At 43.0% G+C, this 27,865-nt stretch overlaps 1 protein-coding gene across 11 annotated transcripts in view; it reads right to left on the bottom strand.

Moving 5' to 3' along the window:
* EXOC2 (exocyst complex component 2) overlaps positions 1-27,865 on the bottom strand; it is a 131,611-nt gene that overhangs the window by 96,416 nt on the left and 7,330 nt on the right. For all 11 annotated transcript variants that reach the window (XR_011563573.1, XR_011563575.1, XR_011563574.1 and 8 more), the window contains exons 2-4: positions 10,550-10,707; positions 5,431-5,607; positions 2,882-3,008 (exon numbers count right to left, since the gene is read on the bottom strand). Coding sequence is in view for 8 of the 11 variants with exons in the window: in XM_070778506.1 (XP_070634607.1) it covers positions 2,882-3,008; positions 5,431-5,607; positions 10,550-10,667 (422 nt within the window). In the remaining 3 variants the exon portion in view is untranslated. The remainder of the gene's footprint in view (positions 1-2,881; positions 3,009-5,430; positions 5,608-10,549; positions 10,708-27,865) is intronic.

The raw sequence follows: 27,865 nt of genomic DNA, 5'->3' as shown, positions 1-27,865 counted from the left end.
TTTATCTAAAAAATATGAAGTGAGTCAGGGAAATAAAATCCATACCCATATTTTAACATCTGCTCTTCCTTTCCCATCCTCTTTTTCTAAAATGAGGCTTCTCTATTTGAGGTCAGACTTCAATAAAACAAATGCAGCTTTCCTGACAGTATCTTTAAAAGCTAAGAAGGAAACTGAAAAGCATTTTTCTGGCCAAAACTACTCTCTTCTCTTGGTTTCGATACATTTTCTGACTTTCACCTTCCATTTTCTTGCTTTCTGGAATCTCTATTCATTCTTCCTTTTGATGAGAACACTTGTGAGAGACTTCACACGGGCCGTCCTCCCGCCGTGTGGAGGCCTGCCAGGGCCCCCACACCATCCAGGCACGCCTGCTCTCTGTGTCACAGAAGCGGAAGTGGGGGCTGAGAGCGACCAGGGGGCTGGCACAGAGAGGCCTGTCGGGTGAGGGTGCACCTGGGAGACCGCCGGGCAGGTACGGGGCCGGCATGGCGCCGCCCGGCACTGCGCACTGCCCACTCTGCCTGTGCCCTGGAACTCCCTCTCAGCTGGCTTAACACTCCACTGGGCTCCCCACTAATTAATGAATTAAATAAAAGCTTGGACATGTCTGCATTTTGTATTTGTATGACAGTCAAGCTTCTACCTTTTCTAAAACTATCCTTTAGTCATTCCATGACTGAGCAAATTATTATTGAAACTTTCAAGGAACAGCTTGAAAGAAATATTATAGTAAATTTTATCACCATTTGAGCACTTCTTGAATGTACATATTACTATTTTAAGATCTGAATACAATTTATCATCCTGAAATCCTAAGTCATGAAAAGATTCTTCTCCTGGGCAGCAGAGCACTGACTAATATGCTGTGAGCACACAGCCAGCCCCCCTGCCCCGCCCACTCACACGCCCACCACAGGCCCCTGCCTGCAGCCTCCAAGTCACCCTGCAGGCAGAGGGAGGGCCCGGAGCCAATTGAGAGAAGGGCTTGGACCCAACTAACTCCTTCAGAGGAGAAAGGAAAACCATTTCCAAAGAGTCACACCTTGAGTGCCTTCTGGCTGGCCACCATCACATAAGGGTTACCCTGAAACCTACTCAGAAAGAGGGTGCTACTGGATGAGAGGGGGTTTGGGGGAGAACAGATACATGTACATGTACGGCTGAGTCCCTTCACTGTTCACTTGAAATTACCACAACATTGTTAATTGGCTATACCTCAATACAAAATAAAGTTTAAGGTTTGAAAAATAAAGGAAGAGGGCAGTAAGAGAGAGCTCAAGCCCCCTTCATGGTTAGTGGCAGCAGCAGCGACAAGACAATCAAAAAATGAAAAGGTAAAGAGATTAAACTGTGGGTGGATTACAAGATAAACAAAAACTCAAGGAAATCATTTTATGATAGTGAAAGTCACTCAGCCATGTCTGACTCTTCATGACCCCATGGACTATACAGTCTATGGAATTCTCCAGGCCAGAATACTGGAGTGGGTAGCCTTTCCCTTCTCCAGGGGATCTTCCCAACCCAGGGATCAAACCTATGTCTCCCATATTGCAGGTGGATTCTTAACCAGCTGAGTGAGCCACAAGGGAAGTTCATTTTATGACAGGAAATAACCAATTTAATCCTAACTTTGATAGTTCCGTCTAAGGCTCAAACAAAAGTCACAATGTATTCCTATACTCCTGTGCGAATCTTTTTCAGAAGAACAACCCAGGGGGCCCTTCTGCTCCACACTGCACGTGGTGGACCTTAGAAAGAAGCAGAATCCAGGGCGCTGAAGCAGGCACTGGAGGATTTACTCTCAACCACAAGGTCCCCTTGTGCAGGAAACCCTGTTCAAATAAAGACCCAGCAATTACCTTTCTTTCCTGGATGTTCTTTATCCTTAAACTCTTAATTTATCAGGCACTGAAACCCTTAAAACAGCTCCAGAATGACCCATGGTGGCCAAAGAGCATCACAGCTGTGGCCCAGAACAGTCCACGCTCACTGAAACCTGCCTTTTAAAACCCTCAGGCCTTTTTCAAAACAGGACAACCTCCCAAGACACACGTGCCCCCTCCCTCTCAGCTAGCACAGACCCTAGCAGGGGAAAAGCAGCCTGCTGGTGGCCGACTGGTGGTCTTCAAGGGGAGGCTTGAAGGCTAAATACATCGAGGTTAGTGGCAACCTTCCCCATTCCTAGAGAAACCTAGAGAAGCTATGGCTAACGGATTAGCAGATTACTCTGTCACCTGCAGAAGTGTTTATGAAGCAACACTCAGCAGCACTATCGCCAGCAGAGTTGCTAAGGCCGAGGGACAAATCAGACAGGACTGATGTGCAGGGGAGCTCCAGCAGGAAGACGCAAGGACAAAGGCGCTGACGTGAGAGCGCTGGGAACTCTGCATCTGGTCCAAGACATTTTGAAAGATACCATTTACTTGCCGTAATTCTGGGAAAGTAAGTCTGAATTAAGTATGAATTACAGGTGGAGAACGTAAACAGAATGACAAGACCGCCCTGGGTCTAATTACTATCAAATATTTCCTGAAAAATCAAGTACATGGAAAACTCTACTTTAATCTCAAATACCATCTAAATAGTTAAACTTACCAGCTCCAGACAACACACTAACTCTCGTGTCATTAGAAGGATTAGTTACTAAAAATTTCAAAATACTTTTTTCCTTCACAAAATGAAAACTCAAAAATTAAAGAGGTAGGTAGGTTTTGCCAACATTTTAATTGGAACGTTCTCTCTAGCAGCTCCAGAAATGACACTGACTCCAACGACAGAGGCATCTTCCGTTGTGCTTCCTTGCATGTTTCTGGAGCCTGAATGCATGAAACTCTTCAGCACATGGAGAGCAAGGCAGCTGAGGCGAGGCAGTACTCACTTTTCAATCTCGATGCCGAGTGGGTTGGCAGGACGCAGGGACAAGGGAGGAATCCCTTTATTCCTGTCAGTGCGCATGTCATAGTAATTCATCTCATCAACCCACACAGCGGACTGATCCAAAATGCCTACCAAAACAAGGAGCACAGACTTAACAGGATACACGGTCCCCAGGTGCTGTCTAAATTTTACTTTACTGCTTTACTGTTTTAAGACCTAACACAAAATGCACACTAAAGTAATTTTTTAAAGATCTGAGGGCACAAAAGCTTTAATTTCTTTCTTAGTTAAAAGCACTAAAAATCCATAGAAAGGCAAAAATAACACCTCTTCATTGTACTGTACATTATTCAATACAGAAGATAAATTAACATCTGAGAAAAAGTTGTTAAAACAATTTTATTTTACAAATAATAAGCAGTACAGTTAATTTGGTATATCAACAAAGTATCCAACAATTCCTTATATAAAGAAATCAGTCAAATACCTTCCAAGGAATGCACAGCTTGGGTGATGGAAATGACTGAGACATTCAGGAAAAACAAAACGTCATCTCTGAAAGCAGCACCCTCTCTCACATGACTGAGCCCTTCTTCACGCTCCCTGGCACGATGCTTCCCAGGGTCCCCGCTCAGACCCAAGGGCTGGGCAGGGAGATGGGTGAAGCAGAGTGCAGGGCGGGGCCTGAGCCCCCAAAGGAAGGGCTCTGGGCCCAGGCAGCCTCCAGTGGCAGGACTCCTTGTGAACCCTCTGTTTCAATCAGCACCACACTTGTGCCAGGACGCAAGGAGGCTGTCAGAGGGAAGTGCAGGTCCAGACACTCCCAAGTGCGGTTCTGTAAGCCTTTCCTGAGCCTGTACGTGCTAAGTACTGGGCAAAGCGTTTTAGAATAAAGTCAATACTTGATAATAAGTTTTCTTTATCTGCTGTATAAACATGATACAAGATGGTACTAGATTCTGTCAAAATATTTTGACAAAATCAAAAAGGTTCCTCCAGAAAACTGAAGACCAGCTCCTACTTTGTAATTTCACAGTTCAGTTTTCAAAGACATTAAACAAAATTAAGCAAAAATAAGAATACTGTGCATATAAAAATGTGTACATGTATTTGCATACACATTTGTATATCTATGTACAGGGCTTCCCTGGTGGCTCAGACAGTAAAGAATCCGCCTGCAATGTGGCAGACCTGGGTTCAATCCCTGGGTTGGGAAGATCCCCTGGAGAAGGGCATGGCAACTCCAGTATTCCTGTCTGGAAAATTCCATGGACAGAGGACCCTGGTGGGCTACATCCATTGAGTCACAAAGACTTGGACACGACTGAGCAACTAAGCACAGTACAGCAAGTACCTATATGTAAACCACATTTTGAATTTTCCCTTAAATCCCTCAAATTTTTATTAAAAATTTTTTTAAATCATTTATGTATTAAAAATGTTAATGATATAATGGTAAAAAAAGGTTTTATGCTCTAAGACAGAAAACAATACTCACAAAATTCTTTGCTTTTCTATATGAGAGATGTATGGCCTGGCTTTAATTATGCCTGTGATAGCTCCACATTATATAAGTATTTATCTGCTGACCATGTGCCAGATACTACAAAACCAAAAAGATAAAGCAGGGGAGATGCTGTGCACATGGAGAGCTAGAAGAATTAAAATGATGGTTGATAGAGCACTTACTCCTACTTCCTGTAAGGGGTTTTGCTAAGCACATCCCTGAATGTTCCAGCTCATCAGCTCTCTGGCGTAGGACCCTGGGACTCCACTCCCACCTACAGCTGGGGGCTATGTGTATGAGCCGTCGTGTCTGACTGTTTGCGACCGCATGGACTGTAGCCCGCCAGGCTCCTCTGTTCACTCCAGGCAAGTACACTGGAGAAGGTTGCCATTTCCTCCTCAGGGATCATCCTGGGATCAGCCTGACCAGGGACTGAACCTGCACCTCCTGCGTCTTCTACATCGGCAGGCAGGTTAGGTGCCACCGTGCCACAGCTGGGGGCTGCCCCCAGACTATCCAGAGTCCTGCCTCACACCAAGCTCTGCCCCAGACCAGGAAGTGCAGCCAAGTGCACAGAGGGAACACAGAGCTGCCTGGTGCACAAGCAGCGGGCTTTTCTAATCTGGAGACGAGAGGCACACCTCCGCCATCAGTCTTGTCCAGGCCAGGAACACAGGAAGGAAAGAAAAATGAAACATGATTCAGATGGTATCACTGGCTAATCTGTCACAGAAAGAAATGCCATTACTGTATTCATGATCAAGAAACTAAAACTGGCATTTTGACATGTTAAATGAGCAGACTTTATACAGAACTTAAAACAACCTTTCTTCTAAGAATTATCATCCTTAGGGTTTACTGTTAGCTCAGTAAACTGCTTTTTCAAAAGTAATACAAATTTTAACCAATACCCTATTCCTAGAGAAAGAAACAAACTGAATCTGAGAGTAAGTAAATTTTATACTAATTTACCAATTGTCAATTTTAAAAGACAAAACCCAATTTTAGTTTATTCTTGAGAGAAAAGTCACAGGAGACGATACCTATTTTCTCAGGTTTGAGCAGCTTGAAAGACACTGTGGAGGTTCCTTTGCCACCCGACTTGGTCGTGACGATAATGTCTCCTTTGTCATTCTTGGCCTGTCCCACGCGACACACTATTTTACTTGCAGACATCCACTCTGCTGTCAGGAGGCAATTATGCCCACAAATTGTCAGACCTGAAAGTAACAGCACACACTGTAACGAGTCCAAAACAACGGCTATTTCCACAAGAGGACAGACCTGAGAGTAAAAGCACACACTGTAACGAAGAAAACAACGCTATTTCCACAAGAGGACAGCGCCGCTAGCGTCACTAGGCATTTTTCACGAGCTGAAGCAAATACGAAACGACATGTCCTGGTTCACTAGTTATTCCCAGTTTTTAATATAGCCAATATTATTTGCAAATAAACTATGGTCTCTACCGAATTCTGGCTAATTTGTTTTTTCCTCTAATATTTAAGACTTCCTTTAAATTACATTTAATTTTCTTCAAACATCAACAGAATAAGGAACTAATAACTATAACAACGGCTAGGCATTCTAGATTACTTAACTATAAGAATCTTAAATTGCCTTCATAGGAATTAGGAAATTGTTGCTATTTTTAGAAGCCTAACTTATTGCTATAAAGTTCTAAAGTGTATTATTAATAAATGCGTACATCATTCTCTAAAAAAAGTTTACCGTTTTCCTAACAACAGTCTGCACATACTTTTCCTGGTGTTTGCTGCTGCTGCTGCTAAGTCGCTTCAGTCATGTCCGACTCTATGCAACCCCAGAGATGGAAGCCCACCAGGCTCCTCTGTCCATGGGATTTTCCAGGCAAGAGTGCTGGAGTGGGGTGCCACTGCCTTCTTCCTGGTGTTTAGTTACACCTAATATTATAGAATGAACTAAAGCACACTTCACGTTAAGCACAGCCTGGAGTCTGCTGAGCCAGTAAGTGCTCGCAGGCATCACGGGATCACCAGTGCATTTTTCATGCCTGCGTCACTCCTGCAACGGTGCTGGTCCTGCCGCCTCAGTGTTTTCCTAGGGTCCTTTCGCTGCACTACACTCTGCTCCAAAAGCTCAGCCGGCGCCTGGCATCTCTGCCCACCCCACGTGAACTGTGAGGCAGTGAATACACAGGGAAGACATGGTCCCAGCAGGGCACCAACACCCCCCCATGCACTTTTCTGCAGCACACACACCAAAGTGGTAAACATTCAGGGAGAAAAGAGACCAAAGTGTATGTGTGGCAAACACATGCGCCTTTGCTTCTCATCATTTAACTTCTGATGCTGCTTAGCAGTCAAGTTTGAAATGTAATATTTTTTTTAAAAATAAGATACCAGGAACACCTCAATTTATGCCAAATTCAGTTTAAAAAAATGTAGCAAGGGATTCAAGCCATCTTTTGTTACAACTTAAAGCACTATTTAGTAAGAATGCTATATTAACCATAAACGAATAAAAACAACTCCACTTTATATATTGAAATAATTACTGAAAATAATTATGTTATAATAATTTATTGAAATATATTCAACCCTGAATATTCATTCACTGGAAGTACTGATGCTGAAGCTCCAATACTTTGGCCATCTGATGTGAACAGTCAACTCATAGAAAAGACTCTGATGCTGGGAAAGATTGAGGGCAGGAGGAGAAGAGGGTGACAGAGGATGAGACAGTTGGATGGCATCACCAACTCGATGGACAGGAACTTGAGTGAACTCTGGGAGACAGTGAAGAACAGGGGAGCCTGGTGTGCTGCAGTCCATGGGGTTGCAGAGTCAAATAAGACTAAGTGAATAATAATTGAAATAATTAATTTCAGAGATTTTCCTACAAGATCTATTATTATTTATCCATGTAAGAAATTTAGTTTTTCTATTGCTAGCACTTAAAAGGAGAAGGCAATGGCACCCCACTCCAGTACTCTTGCCTGGAAAATCCCATGGATGGAGGAGCCTGGAAGGCTGCAGTCCATGGGGTCGGTAAGAGTCAGACACGACTGAACGACTTCACTTTCACTTTTCACTTTCATGCACTGGAGAAGGAAATGGCAACCTACTCCAGTGTTCTTGCCTGGAGAATCCCAGGGACGGGGGAGCCTGGTGGGCTGCCGTCTATGGGCTCACGCAGAGTTGGACATGCTGAAGTGACTTAGCAGCAGCACTTAAAAGTTCCTTAGAATTAAGTTTTCTATTGTTTTTAATGTGATGACATTTACATATTTTAAAATGCAATCCTAACTCAAAATTATTTTTCAAAATGGGAGTGTTTATTGGTTTTCCTGATACTTAATTTTTATTATGAAAAATGTAAGCAATGTAAGAAGCTGTAAGCACCCATGGAACACCTTTCCATCTCCAAGATAAGACTGAAAAACACTTCAAAACATATTTCCTCAAATAACCTTTTATGCACACATTCATCAGACTATGTATTTAAATAAATGGAAATAAATGTTTTAATTTATGAACTGTTTAATTACAGATGCTGGATATTTTGATATCACTGTAGGTCAATACATAAGTTGATATTTTTAAATTTTATAATATCAAGATTTTGTGATTTAAATAACTTCAGAAAGGAAATAACCCAATGATAAATATCAGGACTCAATGCATTAAAGTTCCTAATATAAGTTCACTGTTGGGGAGCTAGCTTACAATTAAAACTGAGAAATGGGAGATTTCAGATATACAGACAAAGTTGTAAAAACACACCCAGATGAGCAAATACATATAACAGCCATGATGGCCCGCGTTTGCAGGAAAGGAACCAGAGTAACAGTTTGCTCATCCCGTTGCAGCGGTTACCAAGGTTGCTCAGATTCAATAGGCCCTGTATTTGTACTAAAAAAAAAAAATGAATAATCATATTATTTAAAACAGATTTAAATAGGTCATTTTAAATGTTATGGAAATTAAATAAAACCATAAGATCTATTTCTTAAGCATGTTCTGCTAAGAAATCTGCTTCATGAAATATAACATTTTTTTAAAATACCTTGTAGAATTCCAAATAAAGTGTTTTAAAAGTGTTTTACTTGGCTAGTATAGATGTCATCAGAGTTAAGAATGTTTAAATTGTTTAGTAGGTTAACTCTGCTTTTTAAAAAGATGGTTTCTTGGCGATGCCTGGACAAGCCGAGAGCTGAACTAGCAGGTTTGTGGAAGCCCAGCAGTGACCACACGGCCTGAAGTAACGAAGTTGCCTCCACACAGGCCTGTGCAGTCCCATGTGGGGGCTCAGGGACCACCGGTTAAACTGCGGGGCAGAACTTCCAGCTAGACGGTCATTTCCAAGAATTCTAGGGATGTTCCCACTTTTTATAAAGAACAATCTGGAATGAGCTTTGTCCAGAACCAAGACATAAAATAAGACTATTTTCATAAGGTAATAAACTTAGGTTTTATTTACTTAACAATCACAAACCATAGCTAAAGAAAACAACATAAAATGAGACATATTTAGGTAACCCTAGTGAAAAGAACAAGCTGGGAAGGGTAAGACTTAATAACTAAATATGGTACCCAACTCCCGTCAACTTTCTCCTCGGCAAGGGATTTCTGGGCGGCCAAAAACCAACGTCCGCCAGCAGCGACACTGCAGGAGAAACAAGCGCAGCTCCTCATCTCTGGTGTTTACCGTGCTGCTGTTGTTCGACTGCTCAGTCATGTCTGACTCTTTGCAACCCATGGACTGTAGCACGCCAGGCTCCCGTCTTTCACCGCCTCCTGGACTTTGACCAAACTTGTGTCCATGGAGTTGGTGATGCTGTCCAACCATCCCATCCTCCGTCGTCCCCTTCTTCTCCTGCCCTCAGTCTTTCCCAGCATCAAGGTCTTTTTCCATTGAGTCGGCTCTTTGCATCAGATGATCAACATACTGGAGCTTCAGCTTCAGCATCAGTCCTTCCAATGAATATTCAGGGTTGGTTTCCTTTAAGACTGACTGGTTTGATCGCCTTGCTGTCCAATGGACTCTCAAGTCTTCTCTAGCAACACAATTTGAAAGCATCTATTCTTTGGTGCTGAGCCTTCTTTACGGTCCAACTCTCACATCCATGCAGGACTACTGGAAAAACCATAGTTCGGAGTATACAGACCTTTGTCGGCAAAGTGATGTCCCCCATTTTTCGATATGCTGTCTAGGTTTGTCATAGCTCTCCTTCCAAGGAGCAAGCGTCTTTTAATTTCATAGGTGCAGTCACTGTCTGCAGTGATTTTGGAGCCCAAGAAAATAACATCTGTCACTGCTTCCACTTTTCCCCTTCAGTTCGAGATGAAGTGATGGGATTGGATGCCATGATCTTAGTTTTTTGAATCTTGAGTTTCAAGCCAGATTTTCCACTCTCTTTCACCCTCATCAAGAGGCTCTGGTTCCTTCATAAATTAAGAAATGAGTCAACAGAATGTCTGAATCCAAATAAATTAAAGTGGGAAATCAGAATACATATTCAGAAGCACATCCTGAGATGCCTCCCTTCCTCGTCCTGAATGTATCTGCACACCCTCAGAGTTAGTTCACAACTGACCACACAATGACATCGATGGTTTGCTCTCTACCCACGGGCATAAGTTTACAGACAGCCTGTGGCTGTACATCTGGAGCCTTGGTGCTCCCCACCCTGAAGGCCATCTTCGTGCAGACAGGTGGCCCGCAGGTCCCAGGTGTGGCCAGGAAGAGAGCACAAGCTCCTCCAGGTGGAGGGAATTTAGATTTGGTTCCAAGAGCAGTAGGACCAGAAGAGGCTAAGCTGACCTGAACCTGAAGAGGAACACAGATGGCCACGCAAGGAGAGGAAAGCAGAGCTGGGCAGCCGCACTGGCAATCCCGGCAGGGAAGCCAACACTGAGCAAATAAGGCAGTGCCCCACTGCAGGGGTTTGTGTCAGGACCAGGAGAAAGACAACACAGACAAGAGTTGATAAAATAATGATTTTAACAAAAAATCAGAAAACCAAATAATTCTTTCATTTCCATCCAGATAACCCTGCACAGACCTCAGGGGTGTTTTCCTACCACCTTCACTATTTCCAAACAGTGAACTGGCACCTTGCCTCGCTGCCAACATAAAGATGCCTTTACTATGAACACACAGCATCGGCCCTGCCCTTACCTATGAGGTCAGCTGGCCCAGTCCCCAGGTTTTCTCCTCTAATCGTGACCTTCGTCCATGGGATGCCTTCATTTGGAGAGATGCCTGTCACAAGAGGGGGCTGTCGGGATCGAGACATTGTGCTTGTTGAAGAAACAAGGTCGAGCTACAGAAGTGACCTATGAAAAGAAAAAGAAGAGTTAGTGCCAACTGAGACCAGCATCCACTAGAAACGCGAGAGGTACGCACACAGTACCAGCCGTCGTCTTCACACACCGGTGCTGGGTTTCAGCTGCCGGTTAGCCCACTGGCCACATCTCCTGAACATGAGTGACCCAGGACATGAGCTTGTGCGGGGAGGAAAAGCAGGCATGTGGACTTCACGTCAGGAAAGACAGACTGAGGCCTCCTGAGCTCCACACACCACCTCTGCACCCCAGGCACATGCTGGAAGCGCCTCAAAGAGGAGGGTCTGACCTAAACAGATCCATAGAAGTTAAAGAACGTCTCCGTTCCCATAGGTGTATGGAATTTCATTTTGTTTTCATATTAGACTTGGCATAGCAACTTTTAAACGTGTTCAGATCAATACACTGACATTTTCAACACGCAGGCAGAAGCAGTGACTTGCCGACTGTCCCAGACGCTGTGCTCTCTAGTCCTGGCACTCCGACAGGCAAAGCACAGCACTGAGTGCACGGGGCGCGTGTCTGTGCTCGGGCGCTGACCCATGTCCGACTCTCGTGACCCCGTGGACCGTAGCCGGCCAGGCTCCTCTGCCCATGGGATCCTCTAGGCAAGAGTACTGGAGTGGTTGCCAGAGCCTCCTCCAGGGGATCTTCCTGACCCAGGGATCGAACCCGGTCTGTCTCCTATACTGGCAGGTGGGCTCTTTCCCACTAGCGCCACCTTGGAAGCCCAGTAAATGAAGAGAACTCTTCAAGTGCTGAAGACTTGAGATGCCCCAAAAGACGAGGGGAGGGTGGGCTCAGGGGAAGAGCACTGAGAACTTGCTGGCTGCCTGTCTTTTTCTGGGCAGTCTAATAAGTTAGACTGTGGCCCCTGCCTTTGCCCTGCCATCAGCCAGGTGAGAAGTTCAGTCTCTGACGTGACCCAACAGAAAGGACCAGGACTCAGGCACATCAGGCACGGGGGGAGGAGGGTGCCCACCCTGTAGCCTAACTCCACCCTGTCCAGGCAACAACAGCCACTCTGGAGAAGCTAAGGGGCCCTGAGAAGAGGGAACCAAAGACTCCAACAGGGAAGGTCTTCCCGAGAAGAAGGCCTCGTGCAGCCACATCACCCAGAGAAAAGCCAGACACAGACCAATTCTGCCCACGCACAGACGAGACGAACAGCTGTCACAGCCTTGTCCTAAGGACAGACAGAAATTGTAAAGTGGTCAGGGAAGACACGAGAGGTGAAAGATCTAAAAAAAGACCCAGAGGAAACAGAGATAAGGCTGGTGGTGTGGGCTAAAGTGTTTCCCCAAAACTTGTGCTGAAGTCTGTCTCTCTGTATCTCACTGTGCACACTGTTCGTTGAACCCATGGTAGGCAAGGCGTGAGCTAAGAAGCTGGAAGACAATGCACGGAGCCGTAGAACTGCAGATGCGTCTCTTCTCTCCTGGCTGATGCAGCAGCCGTTAGCAGCAGCCATAAAATAACTCCAAGTGCTTTCCAGGTGGCGCTTATACATGCTTACAGAACAAAAGTAGCCTGCGGCCAAGCGAGTACCTCGCAACGTGCACGTGTGGTGTGCAGTGCTGTACGTGGCCTCAGCTGTTCACATCATTATTTACAAAATGCGGGGCAAGCGGAAGAGGCCACGGGGCCAGAGAGCCTGACCGTGCTATCTTGGCTAACCTGCTCTCTCTCTACCAAGTCCTGACGCAGGACCTCAGAGAGTGACTGTGTTTAAGAGTCGGAACTCTAAAGACCATCCTCTCTAAAGTGAGGTGGACGCGGTCACTAGATGGGCTCTGGTCCCACAGGACCAGCGTCCTCACGAGAAGAGGCGCGAGGACACAGACACGCAGAGCACGGCCACACGATGACACGGGGAAGGTGGCGCCCCCAGGCCCAGGGAAGGGCTCCGGAGAAGCCAGGCCTGTGACACCCTGATCTTGGACTTCCAGCCTCCAGATCATGAGAAAATAATGTCTGTTGTTTCAGCCTACTGTACTTTGTTATGGCAGCCCCAGCAAATCAACACAGTGGATAACAGAAAAAACAACAACAACAACAAACCACCCTTCAAAAGTACAGTAAACTTTGATCCCAAATAAGTATCTGCAGAAGGAGAAAACTCTTACACTTAGAAGAACAAGATGCCATGAAAAGGAATCAATCCAAGAATAAAAGCTCTTGAAACACTCAGAAGAGGCAAAAGAAACAAGATTTATATTGTCCTGTTACTGTAGGAACTGTTGGTTTAACCAAAGTGGTAATAACGCTGCAAATAGGCAGGTGTGTTTCTGGGAAGAGGAGGGAGTTTTAAATTTCATCCAGAAATGACCATCAGGATACTGGCAGATTAGCCACGGAGTCCAGAAACATGGAGGTGGTGCTGGCAGAGAGCTCAGCGAGTCTGGGGTGTGGGGGATAATAAGGAGGTGACGGGCCTTTGCCCCTGGGTTCTGGTGGGAGATGCAAAGTCCAGGGAGTGTCTTCACTTTCCACAGCCCTAGTACCATTCGTACGTGCTCCTCAGGACAGCTCAGTATCAGGGCTGCCAAACCAGAGAGAGCAACCCTGTGAGTAGAGGGCTGGGGTTCGGAGCCAGGTGCCATCAGCTTGTCTCCTCTGGAAAAAGCGAGGAAGCTGGAGACTGGGTTCAGTCACACCTGTGTGACTCATCTAACATGACTAAAACAGCAAAACAGCAGCAGCAAGAGGGGTAGGGCCAGAGCACGTTACTGTTCATCCAATAAACCAAAATGGAACCCGAGGCTATCTCGACTCCACTCCCTCCCCATCGCACCCCGTGAATCAAACAGTCAGAATCCCCCTGCAGAGTGCGAGGTCGACTGCTTCTCTCCCTAGATGCCAAAGCCAGCCAGCTCCTACCTGGTCACTCTGTCCCTGCTAGCCCTCCCCTGCAATCTACCCTCAGCAAACACCAGAATCAATTCTCCAATTGAGTAGACCTCCAATTACAGGTCTAATCATCACTCCTGACTCAAAAACAGCCTCCATGACACCCACTGCTCAGTGGTCTCCAGTGCCCACAACACCCTCAGCACTTATTAAAACCTGGCGCAATCAGACTTGTCTACCCTACCTGGCATCCTCATCCTCTCCGTCATCCATCTGACACTAACTACACGGGCCCACTCACTTCTTATGAACTACTGAGTTCTTTTATGCCTTTCTGATTTCATTTACCTTATTTCAACTAAATGGAATGTCTTTCCAAGTTTGTTAAATCCTTACTGATATTTCAAAGTCAAGCTTAAATGTTACTGTCTCGCTGTAACATCTACCGACTATGCCAATTATCTTGCTGTTCTCACTGTTCACTGAACCCAGGGTAGGCAAGGTGCATGGGGAAGCTGGAAGAAAACTCGAGAAGCTGTAGGTACTACAGGCACATTTATCCTCTCCTGACTGGTGCAGCTGCCATAACGTAGCCACAAGGGATTTTCAGGTGGAGCTTATATGCTTACAGAACAAAAGTAGCCCGTGGTCCAGCGTACATGCGCAGTGCTATGAGTGATCTCTGCTGCTGCGTAACCACGCATTTACGAAACGAGGGGTGAGAGTAAGGGCTGTGGGGCGACAGAGCCTGACCACCGCCCTCTTGGTTGACTGGCTCTCTCCCTCAGGTCACTTTCTCTAAGAAGTCTCCTGGATCTCTCCTTCCACAACACTTCATCCTGCTGTGAAGCAGAACTGAAATTAAAATACCTCTGGACTCAAAAAAAAAAAAAAAAAAAAGCAAGCATGTGTGTGCATACACACAACAAAACAACTAGGACAGACAATTCAGTTTACTCCCAAATTTCTAAATCCATTTTGAAGGCATTTACAGAGGATCATAATCTTACTTTTGACATCCTCAAAGTTTGTCCAAGAAAAACAAAGTGGTATCTGGTAATAACAGGTAATTATCTGGGCCACAATGGACAGCCATGAATCACAAGCACAAAATCTATTTTCTTATTTATGACTGAAAAAGTACAGCTCTGCTCCAGACACACACATCAAAGGCAGCTGAAAATCCAGTGTTCATTACATCGGTTCATATGCAAAAACTAAATGGCATCCCCTTGCCATGAAGCATCATCTACATATCTTCAAGCATGGACAAACCACTATCTCAGGAGACCAGTGAGCCATTTAAATTACAAATATAAGAGCATCTGCTTGCCACATTCCAACATCCACAATCCACATGACAGTACCCACCCACAAGGTATGCACTCCGTAATTATCTATGGAATGAATCCTGGAAGATGTCTCTTTTCAACCCACCTCCAGTCAGAAGCATCTTGCATTACAGATAATGTTTTAATATTTAAAGTCAGAAATACATGAAATATACTACCATCATTCTCAAGAAAGACTCTAAGCCTCAAAAAAACAGAATTTAGTTCATGAACATTTCAGTTTCATAACTCAGGCTAAATTAACAAGGATACTTTTAAAGGGAAACTTTCATCTATAGTTGTCATTAAGTGCCTATGGATTTTCCTCACAAGGATTTTACAAACGCGATAAAGCAACAGTCTGAAATTCTGTCTTAAGATCTTTCTTATATAAATACACTGAACAGAGGTTAACAAAAGTCTGACTTTGCTGTCATAAGCCTCCTTTTTAAATTAAAACAATATCCAGCCTTTACAATATACAGGCATATAAGAGTGAAAGAGGTAAGGAATAAAAAGTGAACCTATCTAAAATTACACACCACAAGCTAGTTTTATCTTTTGAAAGCAGAATGACAGAAGCAGGAGGTAAAGGAGCTATTATTACTCAAGTAAGGAAAATTAATACAGATACAGAATAAGCCATTTTTAAGGCAATATCCTTACCCAAGCACACTAATAATGGAGGATTCAGTGATATAAATAGACAGATGATAAAGGCCGACAGCACTGGAGCAGAACTTTACACAAACACACGGGCATGGGCAGAGGGGCCACAAATCATTACACACTGGCTCTTAGCCTTAGCTCCACACTTAAAACCTGTTAGGTACCGATCAGGGCTATAGGTTTGCTAAAAAGGAATCATACAAAAATCTGCTGTGTTGCTAAACGGTAGTTTCTAAACATCGTTAGTTTCACAATTCATGCCAAATTAACAAGGGTATTTTTAAAGGAAAGCTTTCATCTATAGTGGTCATTAAGTGCCTAGAAAGAAAATAACCCCATTTAAAATCACACCAAAAGAATAAAATACTTAGGATAAAACTTAACCGAGGAGGTGAAAAGCCAATACTCTGAAAACTATAAAGCATTCATGAAGGAAATTGAAGATGATACAAAGAAATGGAAAGATATCCCATGTTCACGGACTGAATGAAATAATTTTATCAAAATGTCTGCACTACCCACAGCAATATACAGATTTAAAGCCATTCATATCAAATTCCTATCCATGACATTTTTCACAGAACTAGAACAAACAATCCTAAAACGTGTATGGAACCACAGAAGACTCCATATAGCCAAAGCACTCTTGAGAAAGCAGAGATGGAGGAATCGCGATCCAACTTGAGACGTACTACAAAATGATAATACTGGCATAAAAACAAATATACACATGAACAGAACAGAGTGCCCAGAAATATACAGTTATTCATGACACAGGAGGCAAGGCTACACAATGAGGGAAACTGCCACTTCAGTAAATGGTATTGAGAAAACCGGACAGCCACATGCAAACAAACAAATCACATTTTCTCACACCACGAACAGAAATTCAAAAGGGATTAAGGACCTATATGTAAGAAAACACAAGAACTGCACTCTTTCACATTGATTTTAGCAGTGTTTTTTGTCTCTGTCTTCTCAGCAAGGGAAACGAAAGCAAAAATAAATACACGGAGCTACATCAAACCAAAAATCTCTGGCACAGCAAAGGAAACATCATGAAAACAAAAGTGTAACCAACTGAACATAAGATGTTTGCAAATAATACGGCTAATATGGGTTAATATACAAAATACATTCATACAACTCAAGAGCAAACAAACAACCTGAATAAAAACTGGGGAGAGGACTCAAACAGGCCATTTTCCCAAAGAAGACACCCAGACGTGAAGAGGCACGTGGAAAGACGCTCAGCATCACCAGTCGAAGTGCAAATCAAAGCCACAACAAGATGTCACCTCACATCTGTCAAAATGGCTATCCTCAAACAGAGGAGAAGAAAGCGTTGGCCAGGCTGTGAAGAAGCCTCATGCGCTGGGTTGGTGGGAGTGTAAGTCGGTGCTGCCACTACGGAAAACAGTACAGAGCTTCCTCAAAAAAAAACCTAAAAGTAACTACCATATGATTCAGAAAGTCCACTCTGGGTATATATCTGAAGTAAACAAAAACAGTAATTCAAAAAGATACACGCACCCTGCCAAAGTTTATGGCAGCTTTATTTACAATAGCCAAGATATGGAAACAATCCAAGTGTCCATCAACAGAAGAACAGATATACAAGATGCGGGGTGTGTGGGTGTGTGTAGATATACACACACGTACACACACAGATACACACACATTCACACACAATGGAATACTACTTAGCTATTATGCAGAATAGAGTCTGCCTCTTGCAACAATATGGATGGACCCATAGGGTATCATGCTTAGTGAAAAAAGTCAGACAAAGACAAATACTGTATCTTTTCACTTATATGTGCGTGCTAAGGTACTTTAGTAGTGTCCAACTCTTTACGACCCCACGGACTGTAGTCCACCAGGCTCCTCTGTCCATGGGATTCTCCAGGCCAAGAATACTGGAGTGGGTTGCCATGCCCTTTTCCAGGTATCTTCCCAACCCAGGAATCAAACCCACATCTCTAATGTCTTCTGTACTGGCACACGAGTTCTTTACCAGTCTTGCCACCTGGGAAACCCTATTATAAATAGGATTTAACAAAGAAAGCAAATGAATGAAAACAACAAAACAGAAACACACTCACAGATACAGGCATCAAGCCAGTGGTTACCAGCAGTGAGGGCGGGATGGGATGAGTCTTATCGGGGACGGGGAGGAAGAGGTACGACTACTGCATATAAATCACAAGGACGCAACGTACAGAACAAGAAATACAGAACTACTTTATAATAATGTTACATGCAGTACAATCTATAAATATTGAATCACTATGTTGCACACCCGAAACTAATACAATCAGTTCGGTTCAGCTCAGTCATGTCCAACTCTTTGCGACCCCATGGCCTGCAGCACACCAGGCCTCCCTGTCCTTCATCAACTCCTGGAGTTTCCTCAAACTCATGTCCATTGAGTCGGTGATGCCATCCAACCATCTCGTCCTCTGTCGTCCCCTCTCCTCCCACCTTCAATCTTTCCCAGCATCAGGGTCTTTTCAAATGAATCAGTTCTTCACATCAGGTGGCCAAAGTATTAGTTTCAGCTTCAGCATCAATCCTTCCAATGAATATTCAGGACTGATTTCCTTGAAAATGGACTGATTCAATCTCCTTGCATTCCAAGGGACTCTCAAGAGTCTTCTCCAACACCACAGTTCAAAAGCATCAGTTCTTCAGTGCTCAGCTTTCTTCACAATCCAACTGACATCCATACATGACTACTGGAAAAACCATAGCTTTGACTAGACCTTTGTTGGCAGAATAATGTCTCTGCCTTTTAATAAGCTGTCTAGGTTGGTCATAAATTTTCTTCCAAGAAGCAAGCATCTTTTAATTTAATGGCTACAGTCACCATCTGCAATGATTTTGGAGCCCCCCAAAATAAAGCCCCTGTTTTCACATCGATTTGCCGTGAAGTGATGGCACTGGATGCCTTGATCTTCGTTTTCTGAATGTGGAACTTTAAGTCACCTTTTTCACTCTCCTCTTTCACTTTCATCAAGAGGCTCTTTAGTCCTTCTTCGCTTTTTGCCATAGGGGTGGTGTCATCTGCATATCTGAGGTTATTGATATTTCTCCTGGCAATCTTGATTCCAGCTTGTGCTTCACCTAGCCCAGAGTTTTTTATGATGTACTCTGCATGTACGTTAAATAAGCAGGGTGATCATGTACAGCCTCAACATACTCCTTTCCCTATTTGGAACCGGTCTGTTGTTCCATGTCCAGTTCTAACTGTTGCTTCCTGACCTGCATACAGGTTTCTCAAGAGGCAGCTAATACAAGAGTATAAGTCAGTTATTTGTTGCTGTTTAGTTGCCGAGTCATGTCTGACTCTTTTGTGACCCCATGGACTGTAGCCTGCCAGGCTCCTCTATTCTTGCCTAGGATTTCCCAGGAAAGATACTGGAGTGGTCTGCCATTTCCTTCTCCAGGGGATCTTCCCAACCTGTGTCTCCTGCATCAGTAGGCAGGTTCTTTACCACTGAGCCACCAGGGAAGCCCAAGTCAATTATATTTAACTTAAAAATTTTGAAAAATTTAAAAAGCAATAATTCTGACATGTCTCCAGACTCATGTTAATTTACCAAGAAGTTTTCAACTACCTGAACCTGAATGGGAATAAACAGGACTAAGAGGACCCTTATGGGAATTAGACAGACAATTCTCTCATTTCTTTTTATGTTGGTATGGCGTTGATGTGTTTACACTGAAAAAAACATACACTTAAAGAGGGATTTTTTTTTTCAGTAATGGAATTAAAAAGTCACTGTATCTTATGAATTGCTGGTCTAGTTTTTAGTGAATTATATTTAGTGGAACAATAAAAACTACATTGAAACATTTCTGGATATAAGGAAGCACTATAATACTACATTCTGTCAATGATTTATTCTGTAGATACAATGAAAGTTAGAACCTAAGTGTTTTCTTGCTTCTCAGCACTGTTTCTCTAAAATAAAGAACTGGAAGAAGCTGAAATAAATTCTAAACTTGATGCCTTTTTTTTTTTTAATGTGAGGTACTGGTTTACCACAGCGTTATCATTTTGTGGCAAATATATTCCTTCCTACCTATAAGAACAAAGGACATCACACAAGGACAATAAGGGTATCTTCAAAAAGGTTTCAGACAGTCATTTAAATTTTATCTTTTTAGGTAATAGATCACATGGTTATCTAGATATATTTTAATAAACCAAAAATATTCCAAGCCATAGGTCTCTGAACGAAGCTTTGATAGAACAACCTCAAAAACTGAATATCTATTAATAGTGTGGAGATCTGGGCTCTAAGCTGGGCTCTGGCACCGACAACTGAAAGCCCTTGGTTACCTCCATGTGCCATCAAACAGTTTTCTCATCTGTATATAAGGCAGTTGGATGAGATTACTCTTAAGGTCACTTTTTAGCTCTTGATTCTATGAAAGTCTTACTAATTAGGACAAAGGTTTTAAATTCAATTACTAATGTAAGACTATAGAAACTGGCCTTCCTAGCTTTTAACAATTAAACTATAATAAAAGCACGTTGTTATTCATTTAAAACTTCTTGTACTTATTATAAAACATTTCTATATATCAGAAGAATCTGAATTTTTAAGATCTTATATTACAATGTTAGGGTATTTGATAGCCTAATTTTTTTTTATAGTAAGTACTCATTTAATTCAAATAATTTCACTCTCGTATTTCATCAGTTCTTGAAATATTCTAAGATCTCTGAAATTTGGATGCATCTTATAATTGATGGCATATCATGGTTAAATTAGCAGTTTTTCTTTCTTTAGTGGTATGTAAAATAATTGTACATACTACAAATAGGTAGCATCTAAGATCCAATATAATATGGTATCAATGATAGAAGCCACAGGAAACTGTAGCCCAGCTCTCTGTGAGCGAGACACTGCCTTGGCCTTGGCCTTCCCACTGTCCTTTCCAGCTTTGCCTCCAGCCATGGTCTCGGCCGCTCGTGCCCTCGGTCCCCCGAGCCGCCGCCATCGCTAGCGCAGCACCGACCGCCGTTGCCGCCGCGGCCGCAAGAGCCCGGACAATCTGATAGCCTAATTATCCCTTTCATTTCTGAAAGTTATATTGCAAAGAATCCAAAGTTATCCAAAGTTAGAAATAAATTATTATCCAAAGTTAGAAATTATCCAAAGTTAGAAATAAATTATTAAAAGTAAACCACTATAATGGGCTTCCCTGGTGGCTCAGACAGTAAAGAACCCACCTGCTATTGCAGGAGTCATAAGAGACGTGAGACGCAGGTACAATCCCTGGGTTGGGGAGATTCCCTGGAGAAAGAAGTAACAATTCACTCCAGTATTCTTGCCTGGAGAATTCCAGGGACAGAGGAGCCTAGCAGGCTACAGTCCATGGGGTCGCAAAAGAGTAGGACACAACTTAGCAACTGAACAACAGCAACAAACCGTAATAACAGTTACCACAGACTAAAATATGCAATTATTCATTTTTAAAGACAAACCACAGGTTTTTTTCATTTCCCCAGTTTCATTAAAGAAGAAACAGAGAAAGAGATGAACAGAGAGAGGGAAGGAAGGAGAGGGGATGTATCATTTAGGTAAAAAGAGAGAATTTAACTATAGCGTAGAAATTCTCATTTAATTAATAAACCAAAGGAAAATGTGGAAAAGATACTAGAAACAAGCATGATATGTCATTTCTGTGTGATGGCACAATAAAAAAAATACAGATCTTATAATTTTCTGTGTTAAAGATCTGTTTTGCATTTTTTACCTTTCATTTAAGGTCTATAAAAATGCCCACAAGGTCAAGGAATTTTAAAGCATTAAAAGTAGTTTTTAAAACAATCTTCACAAACAGCTTTGAAAATATTCACCAAGCACTTGAGTATAACTCAGGAATCGGAAAGTAAACAGCTTCACAAAGCTTAAACTTTCACTCTGAAATGGTTATGCATTATTAATTTTAAGACACTACTTTTGAAAACAAGAGTTTAATTGTCCTATATTATAACCTGCAAGAATTAGAATCTATTCAAAACCAAAACAGACTGCAGGAGCCAGACTTCATGGGACTTGCCTAGGTCTTGTGTTTCTGTGTTCTTTTCAAAACACCAGGAAAGGAATTCAGAAATCAGCAAGTAAAATAAATTAACAAAGTATTTTATCACCAAATCTAGTAGGAAATTATTCATTACTGATAGAAATAGAATTGTGGGAATTTACTGAGTATGTAAAAATAAAGGCTGCCAAGTTAGTGTTTATTGCCTTATTAACAAATGAACATTCAAAGTCAAAGAATATGAACCTCCCCTCTTCACAAGATTTTAACTCACTGTACTAGCCTTTTATGATCTCTTCTTCCTCTTTTTAAACTAATAAAGCAATAAGAATTATTTTCTAAATAGAATACTGGAATACCATGGGGAAAACAAGGGAATTTGGTTTACATAAATTACCCATAAAAACATCTTGGTCCACATCAACTTGACTGTTTCTTTGAATCCCTGTGTGAATAAGCAGCGCTGGGCCCCAGCTCTGCCCACCGTGAGCCAACACCAGCTTTGGGGTGCCCTGGTGCCTGCACCCAGCCCTGTCAGCCATGGGCCCCACCCAGTGGTGGGCTGGCATCAGCTCAAGGACCCCCAGGACCCTGCAGAAGATACTCAGGAATCTGCTCTACCCACCAGGGAACCCACTGGGCCCAGTCTCCGCCCAGGTCTGTAAATACAAATCTGCACTAGTTTCAGGCTCCTCAGTATTCCACTGTATGGGTACATCATCAAAACGGCATTCAGATGGCTTCTGATTTTTTGTTATTGGACCATAACAATGAACACTGGACCACAAAAGATTTTTGCACATTTACCCAGCTATTAATATTTCCTTTCAAAACATTCAAAGAGGGATTGCTGCCAAAGAGTGTGACATGAATACCAAACTGGCCTGCACACTATCATACACCCTCCCACCAGCAATGGTGGGCGGCAGCAGCCCGTCTAACCTGCAGCTATCTGACAGGCAAAGCACAAGCAACAGTTTCAACCTGCACTGTGTGTGATCCCATCTTCATCCCCTTTGCACCTTTTTATCAGGTTTAACTCCCTTAATTACAAACCTCTAACGCGAATGCTCACTCCCTGCCACACTGCCCAAGTCTCCCAGTCACTACTGTTCTTCACGTTGCTTATGGCGCTCCTGAGGGCTTCCCAGGTGCTGCAGCAATACAGAACCCACCTGCCAAGCAGGAGACGCAGGTTCCATCAATCCCTGGGTCAGGAAGATCCTCTGGAGAAGGGAATGGCCACCCACTCTAGTATTCTTCCTGGGAAATCCCATGGACAGAGGAGCTACAGACAGTCCATGAGGCTGAAAGAGAGTCAGGCATGACTTGGCAACTAAACAATAACAACGGTGCTCTTGGCCCTCCAGAGATTTTTAGTCTTTTAACAGCAAGCCTACTGACCTTTTCTTTGCTACTCTACAGTCACGCATTCAAAGTCAAGTCCCCTTATTTTAATGCTGTTTTACCTTTAAGATTATCTAACTCATTTGGAATCCATTTTAGAGTACTGAGAATAGCTGGCTGACCACAATACCATCTCACCAAATAGCCCAGCTCCCCCACTGACCTGAATGCCACTCTCATCACTGACGCAAGTTCTCGTTTCGAGTCTGCTTCTGCACCGTCTTTCATCCTACTGATCTAATTTGCACGATGACATAATTTTACTTTATAATCAATTGTCTGACAGTACGAGTAACCTTTAACAAGTTACCTTAGCCAGAGCACACAGATACTGGTCCAGATGAACTCTAAAATATTTTATTTCATTGTAAAACTAATCCTACCAGGATTTGGATGGGAAGTATCACCACCCTGAAACACTTTATTATTTTTTCGTCTGTGTCTACTGACTCAAGTTCCAGTAGAGAAGGGGTTTTGTCTGCCCCATATACTGCTGTATACCCAGAATGCAGAACAGAGTGTCATACGATGAATGCTTAACACATTACTTGTTAAATGAACAAATGTATCAATTACACAGAATTTCTGGGTAATTTCAGAACAGTTAAAATATCTACAACGTTGAATCTTCCCACATACTCATCTCTTTTAATGACTCAGTTCAGTTCAGTTCAGTCGCTCAGTCATGTCCAACTCTTCTCGACTCCATGAATCACAGCACACCAGGCCTCCCTGTCCATCACCAACTCCCAGAGTTCACTCAGACTCACGTCCATCAAGTCAGTGATGCCATCCAGTCATCTCATCCTCTGTCGTCCCCTTCTCCTCCTGCCCCCAATCCCTCCCAGCATCAGAGTCTTCTCCAATGAGTCAACTCTTTGCATGAGGTGGCCAAAGTACTAGAGTTTCAGCTTTAGCATCATTCCTTCCAAAGAAATCCCAGGGCTGATCTCCTTCAGAATGGACTGGGTGGATCTCCTTGCAGTCCAAGGGACTCTCAAGAGTCTTCTCCAACACCACAGTTCAAAAGCATCAATTCTTCGGCGCTCAGCCTTCTTCACAGTCCAACTCTCACATCCATACATGACCACAGGAAAAACCACTGGCCTATAAAACCATCTCATTCTAGTACCATGTTGGGTATAATTATTGGGTGTGATCTGGGTATTATTTGGGTATGATTATTTCCTTCATGATCATGAAAGTGAAAGTCGCTCGTTTGTGTCCAACTCTTTGCAACCCCATGGACTACACAGTCCACAGAATTCTCCAAGCCAGAATACTGGAGTGGGTAGCCTTTCCCTTCTCCAGGGGATCTTCCCAACCCAGGGATCGAACCCAGGTCTCCCACATTGAAGGCAGAGGCAGATTCTTTACCAGTTGAGACAAAAGAGAAGCCCTAACCCTAACCATGATTCTGGGTCTGTAGTTTATAAACCTGAATGATTCTGGGTCTACAGTTTATAAATCTTAAGACAATTCTAGTGTATTTTTCAGAAAGTCAGTTATTTTGTTCTGATTTTCACGTTGACTATCACACTACTTTCTCCCAGAGCCTTGGTTCTATTGTGTTCTTCATTGCCTTGAGCATCTGTAAACGTCTCTTCGTGGCTCGACTCATCAAGACTTTGTTTTAATGACCTTTTATAACAGTCCTAATGTAAGCTATACATTCTATCTTCTTTTTCAGGAGCAACATTACTAATTCATTTCTGACAACTTCAACATGTGTTAATTCCTCTTCCTTGTATTTTATTTTGCTTTTCTATCTGTCTGGACTGAACACTTAGTTAATTTGTTCTAATCCAATATAATTCTCACTCTTGATGCCCCACAGGTAAGGATCTTTTTCCTCTGGCTTACTCCAAGATGTTCTCTTTGTGATTCTCTGCGGTTTGAATGCAACATGGTCAAATGCAGATTTTCTAGCACTGATCCTGCCTGGTCTTCTCCAAGCTTCCTGGATCTGCAGATTGTTTAATACTGGAAGAGTCTCAGTCACTATTGTTTCACGTCGTTCCACAGAGAGGCCCTCATGCAAAGGAGACTCACCTACCTGCTACCTAGACCCCACCCCCCATGTTCATCCCTCCACCCCTCCACCCTGTCCCCTAAACTGTATGCTGAATAAGAAAACAACAACAACAAAAACCCTTTAAAGTGGTTTCTAACAGTAGTTCCTTATGAGGTCACAGCGAGAAACGGGCCAACAGTAGCTGGAGATAATCCACAGTGGTTTTCTGTTTTGGTCACAAGACCCCTTAAACTCTTTTTTAAAAAAGAGAGGGGGTACCCCCCAAAGGGCCTTTGGTTTATGTAAGTGATAGCAATTAATATTTACTTTATTAGAAATCAAAACCTGTAGGATGCTTCAGGGCTTCCCAGGTGTTGCCAGTGGTAAAGAATCTGCCTGCCAGTGCAGAAAACTAAGAGATGTGGGTTCAGTCTCTAGGTTTGGAAGATCCCCTGGAGAAGGAAATGGCAAGCCGTTCCAGTGTTCCTGCCTGGAGAATCCCGTGGACAGAGGAGCCTGGCGGGCTACAGTCCATGGGTTGCAGAGCGTCGGACATGACAGAGCACACACACAACACAGGATGCTTCAGTGGCTTTTCTACTTCTAGTGTGGAAAGCTGAAAAAGCTCATAATGTCTACACTCTAACTCCTTTCCTTTAAGCTAAGTGATTGGTCCAACTTTGCCAACAAAGGTCCGTGTAATCAGAGCTATGGTTTTACCAGTAGTCATGTACGGATGTGACAGTTGGACTATACAGAAAGCTGAGCACTGAAGAATTGATGCTTTTGAACTGTGGTGTTGGAGAAGACTCTTGAGAGTCTCTTCGACTGCAAGGAGATCCAACCAGTCTATCCTGAAGGAAACCAGTCCTGAATATCCATTGGAAGGACTGATGCTGAAGGTGAAACTCCAATACTTTGGCCACCTGATGTGAAGAACTGACTCACTGGAAAAGACCCTGATGCTGGGAAAGATTGAAGGCAGGAGGAGAAGGGGATGACAGAGGATGAGATGGCTGGATAGCATCACCGACTCAATGGACATGAGTTTGAGTAAACTCCGGAGTTGGTGATGGACAGGGAGGTCTGGCATGCTGCAGGCCATGGGGTCGCAGAGTAAGACAAGACTGAGCGACTGAACTGAACTGAAGTGATTGGCCTCAAAGTGATGCCACGAATTAGCTGATAGGGTGATACTCTAAATGTTCTGAAAAGAATGCAAGACCAAGAGAACATTTAAACAAAGTGGTTAAAAAAAAAAAGACATAGGTAGGCATACGTGTGTGCGTGCACACACACACACACATATTTAGCTAAATATTTGTCATTTCAGAATACTTACTACCAGAAACCTTTTCTATAAATTTTAAATTATATATATATTTTTATATATACATATTACATGTACTTATATATTGTAACTTTTATAATACATGTATTTAGCAACTAAATACATAAACTTAGCAACTAAACAACCAAAAATACCTATACACACATATATATGGATGTAGGTGTGTATACACACACACATAACACAATACACAAAGCTTCCATGGGATAGCTTCCTGACCAGATGTTTAGAAAAGCTGCAGCCTGCATAGCAAGCGACCTTCCTGGACAAGACCCTGTTGTGAAGAAAGAGCAAAACCTGCCCAGCTGGCAGCAGCTCAGCACAGAGAGCCTTGAGTTACTAGGGAAGCCCCAGAGAGCCTCCAGGAACAGGTAAGCCTGGTCCTGACCTTGGAGGCCTGGGACCCCCAGGAGTGACACCGGGCAAGCACCACTGTCCTTCCTGGCCCCTGGGGCCACAGCCAACCTGCAGGTCCAGATGCAGGAAACAGGCCGGCCACCTCAGCCAGCTGTGTTTGAAGAGTATCAGCTTCCTCAAAGTGGGCCTAGAAAGTCCTAGAAAAGTGCCCCAAAGCTGGCAAGAAGTGACTGACTCTTGTTTCCTGCAATCAATTGAACGGAAATTCAACCTCTAAGCTAGTAATTTATATGAGCACTTTCAACTTTTGCAAATAAAAAAATATAATTCCTTTTTAATAAAATTAATAATTAGATAATCTATACACTGGTAAATATGTTACTATATAGTTTATATATATATATTGATTTTTAGAATGTACAGAAAAAGTTTAGCATTCTAAAATGCTGAACAGTTTGATTAGTAATGGTAAGACATTAGAGATTAGCTTGTCCACAGTCACAGGTAGAGAGCAGCAGAGTTGAGATTCAAAACCAGGCCTCTGGGCCACGATATTCGATTCTCCATGTGATTTTTTTAAATTTTTATCATGGAAATTTTAAACATACGTAAAAGAACAGAGCCCAGCATAAGGAACCTCCCCATTCCCATTTTGTCCATTTTCAACCACATCTCCTCCTCAACATATGTTTACACTGTTTTCAGTGAGCGCTTTAAAGCAAATCCCAGGTACACTGTCTTACCCATAAACACTTCAGTGTGTGATTCTGTAAAGGGATACGCTAACTGTGCTTAAGAATTCCTGGGAGCATCAGGTTATCACTATCACCACAAACACAGAACCCCTCAAAAAAGGACACAAAGAGGAAATATAGGATTGCAGCACTTAAAAAAAAAAAAAAGACTTCTGACATAGCTAACTTCTAAAATCTTCTGATTGTGGCTCAGACGGTAAAGAATCTGCCTGCAATACGGAGACTTGGGTTAGATCCCGGGGTTGGAAAGATTCCCTAGAGAAGGGAATGACTACCTGCTCCAGTATTCTGGCCAAGAGAATCCCACGGACTGTGTAGTCCATGGGATCACAAAGAGTCGGACACGACTGACAGC

This window comes from Bos indicus, chromosome 23 (genome assembly GCF_029378745.1).
Source record: "Bos indicus isolate NIAB-ARS_2022 breed Sahiwal x Tharparkar chromosome 23, NIAB-ARS_B.indTharparkar_mat_pri_1.0, whole genome shotgun sequence".
Taxonomy (NCBI): domain Eukaryota; kingdom Metazoa; phylum Chordata; class Mammalia; order Artiodactyla; family Bovidae; genus Bos; species Bos indicus.
Note: the sequence above shows the minus strand (reverse complement) of the source record. Positions and strands in the feature narration are given on the sequence as shown.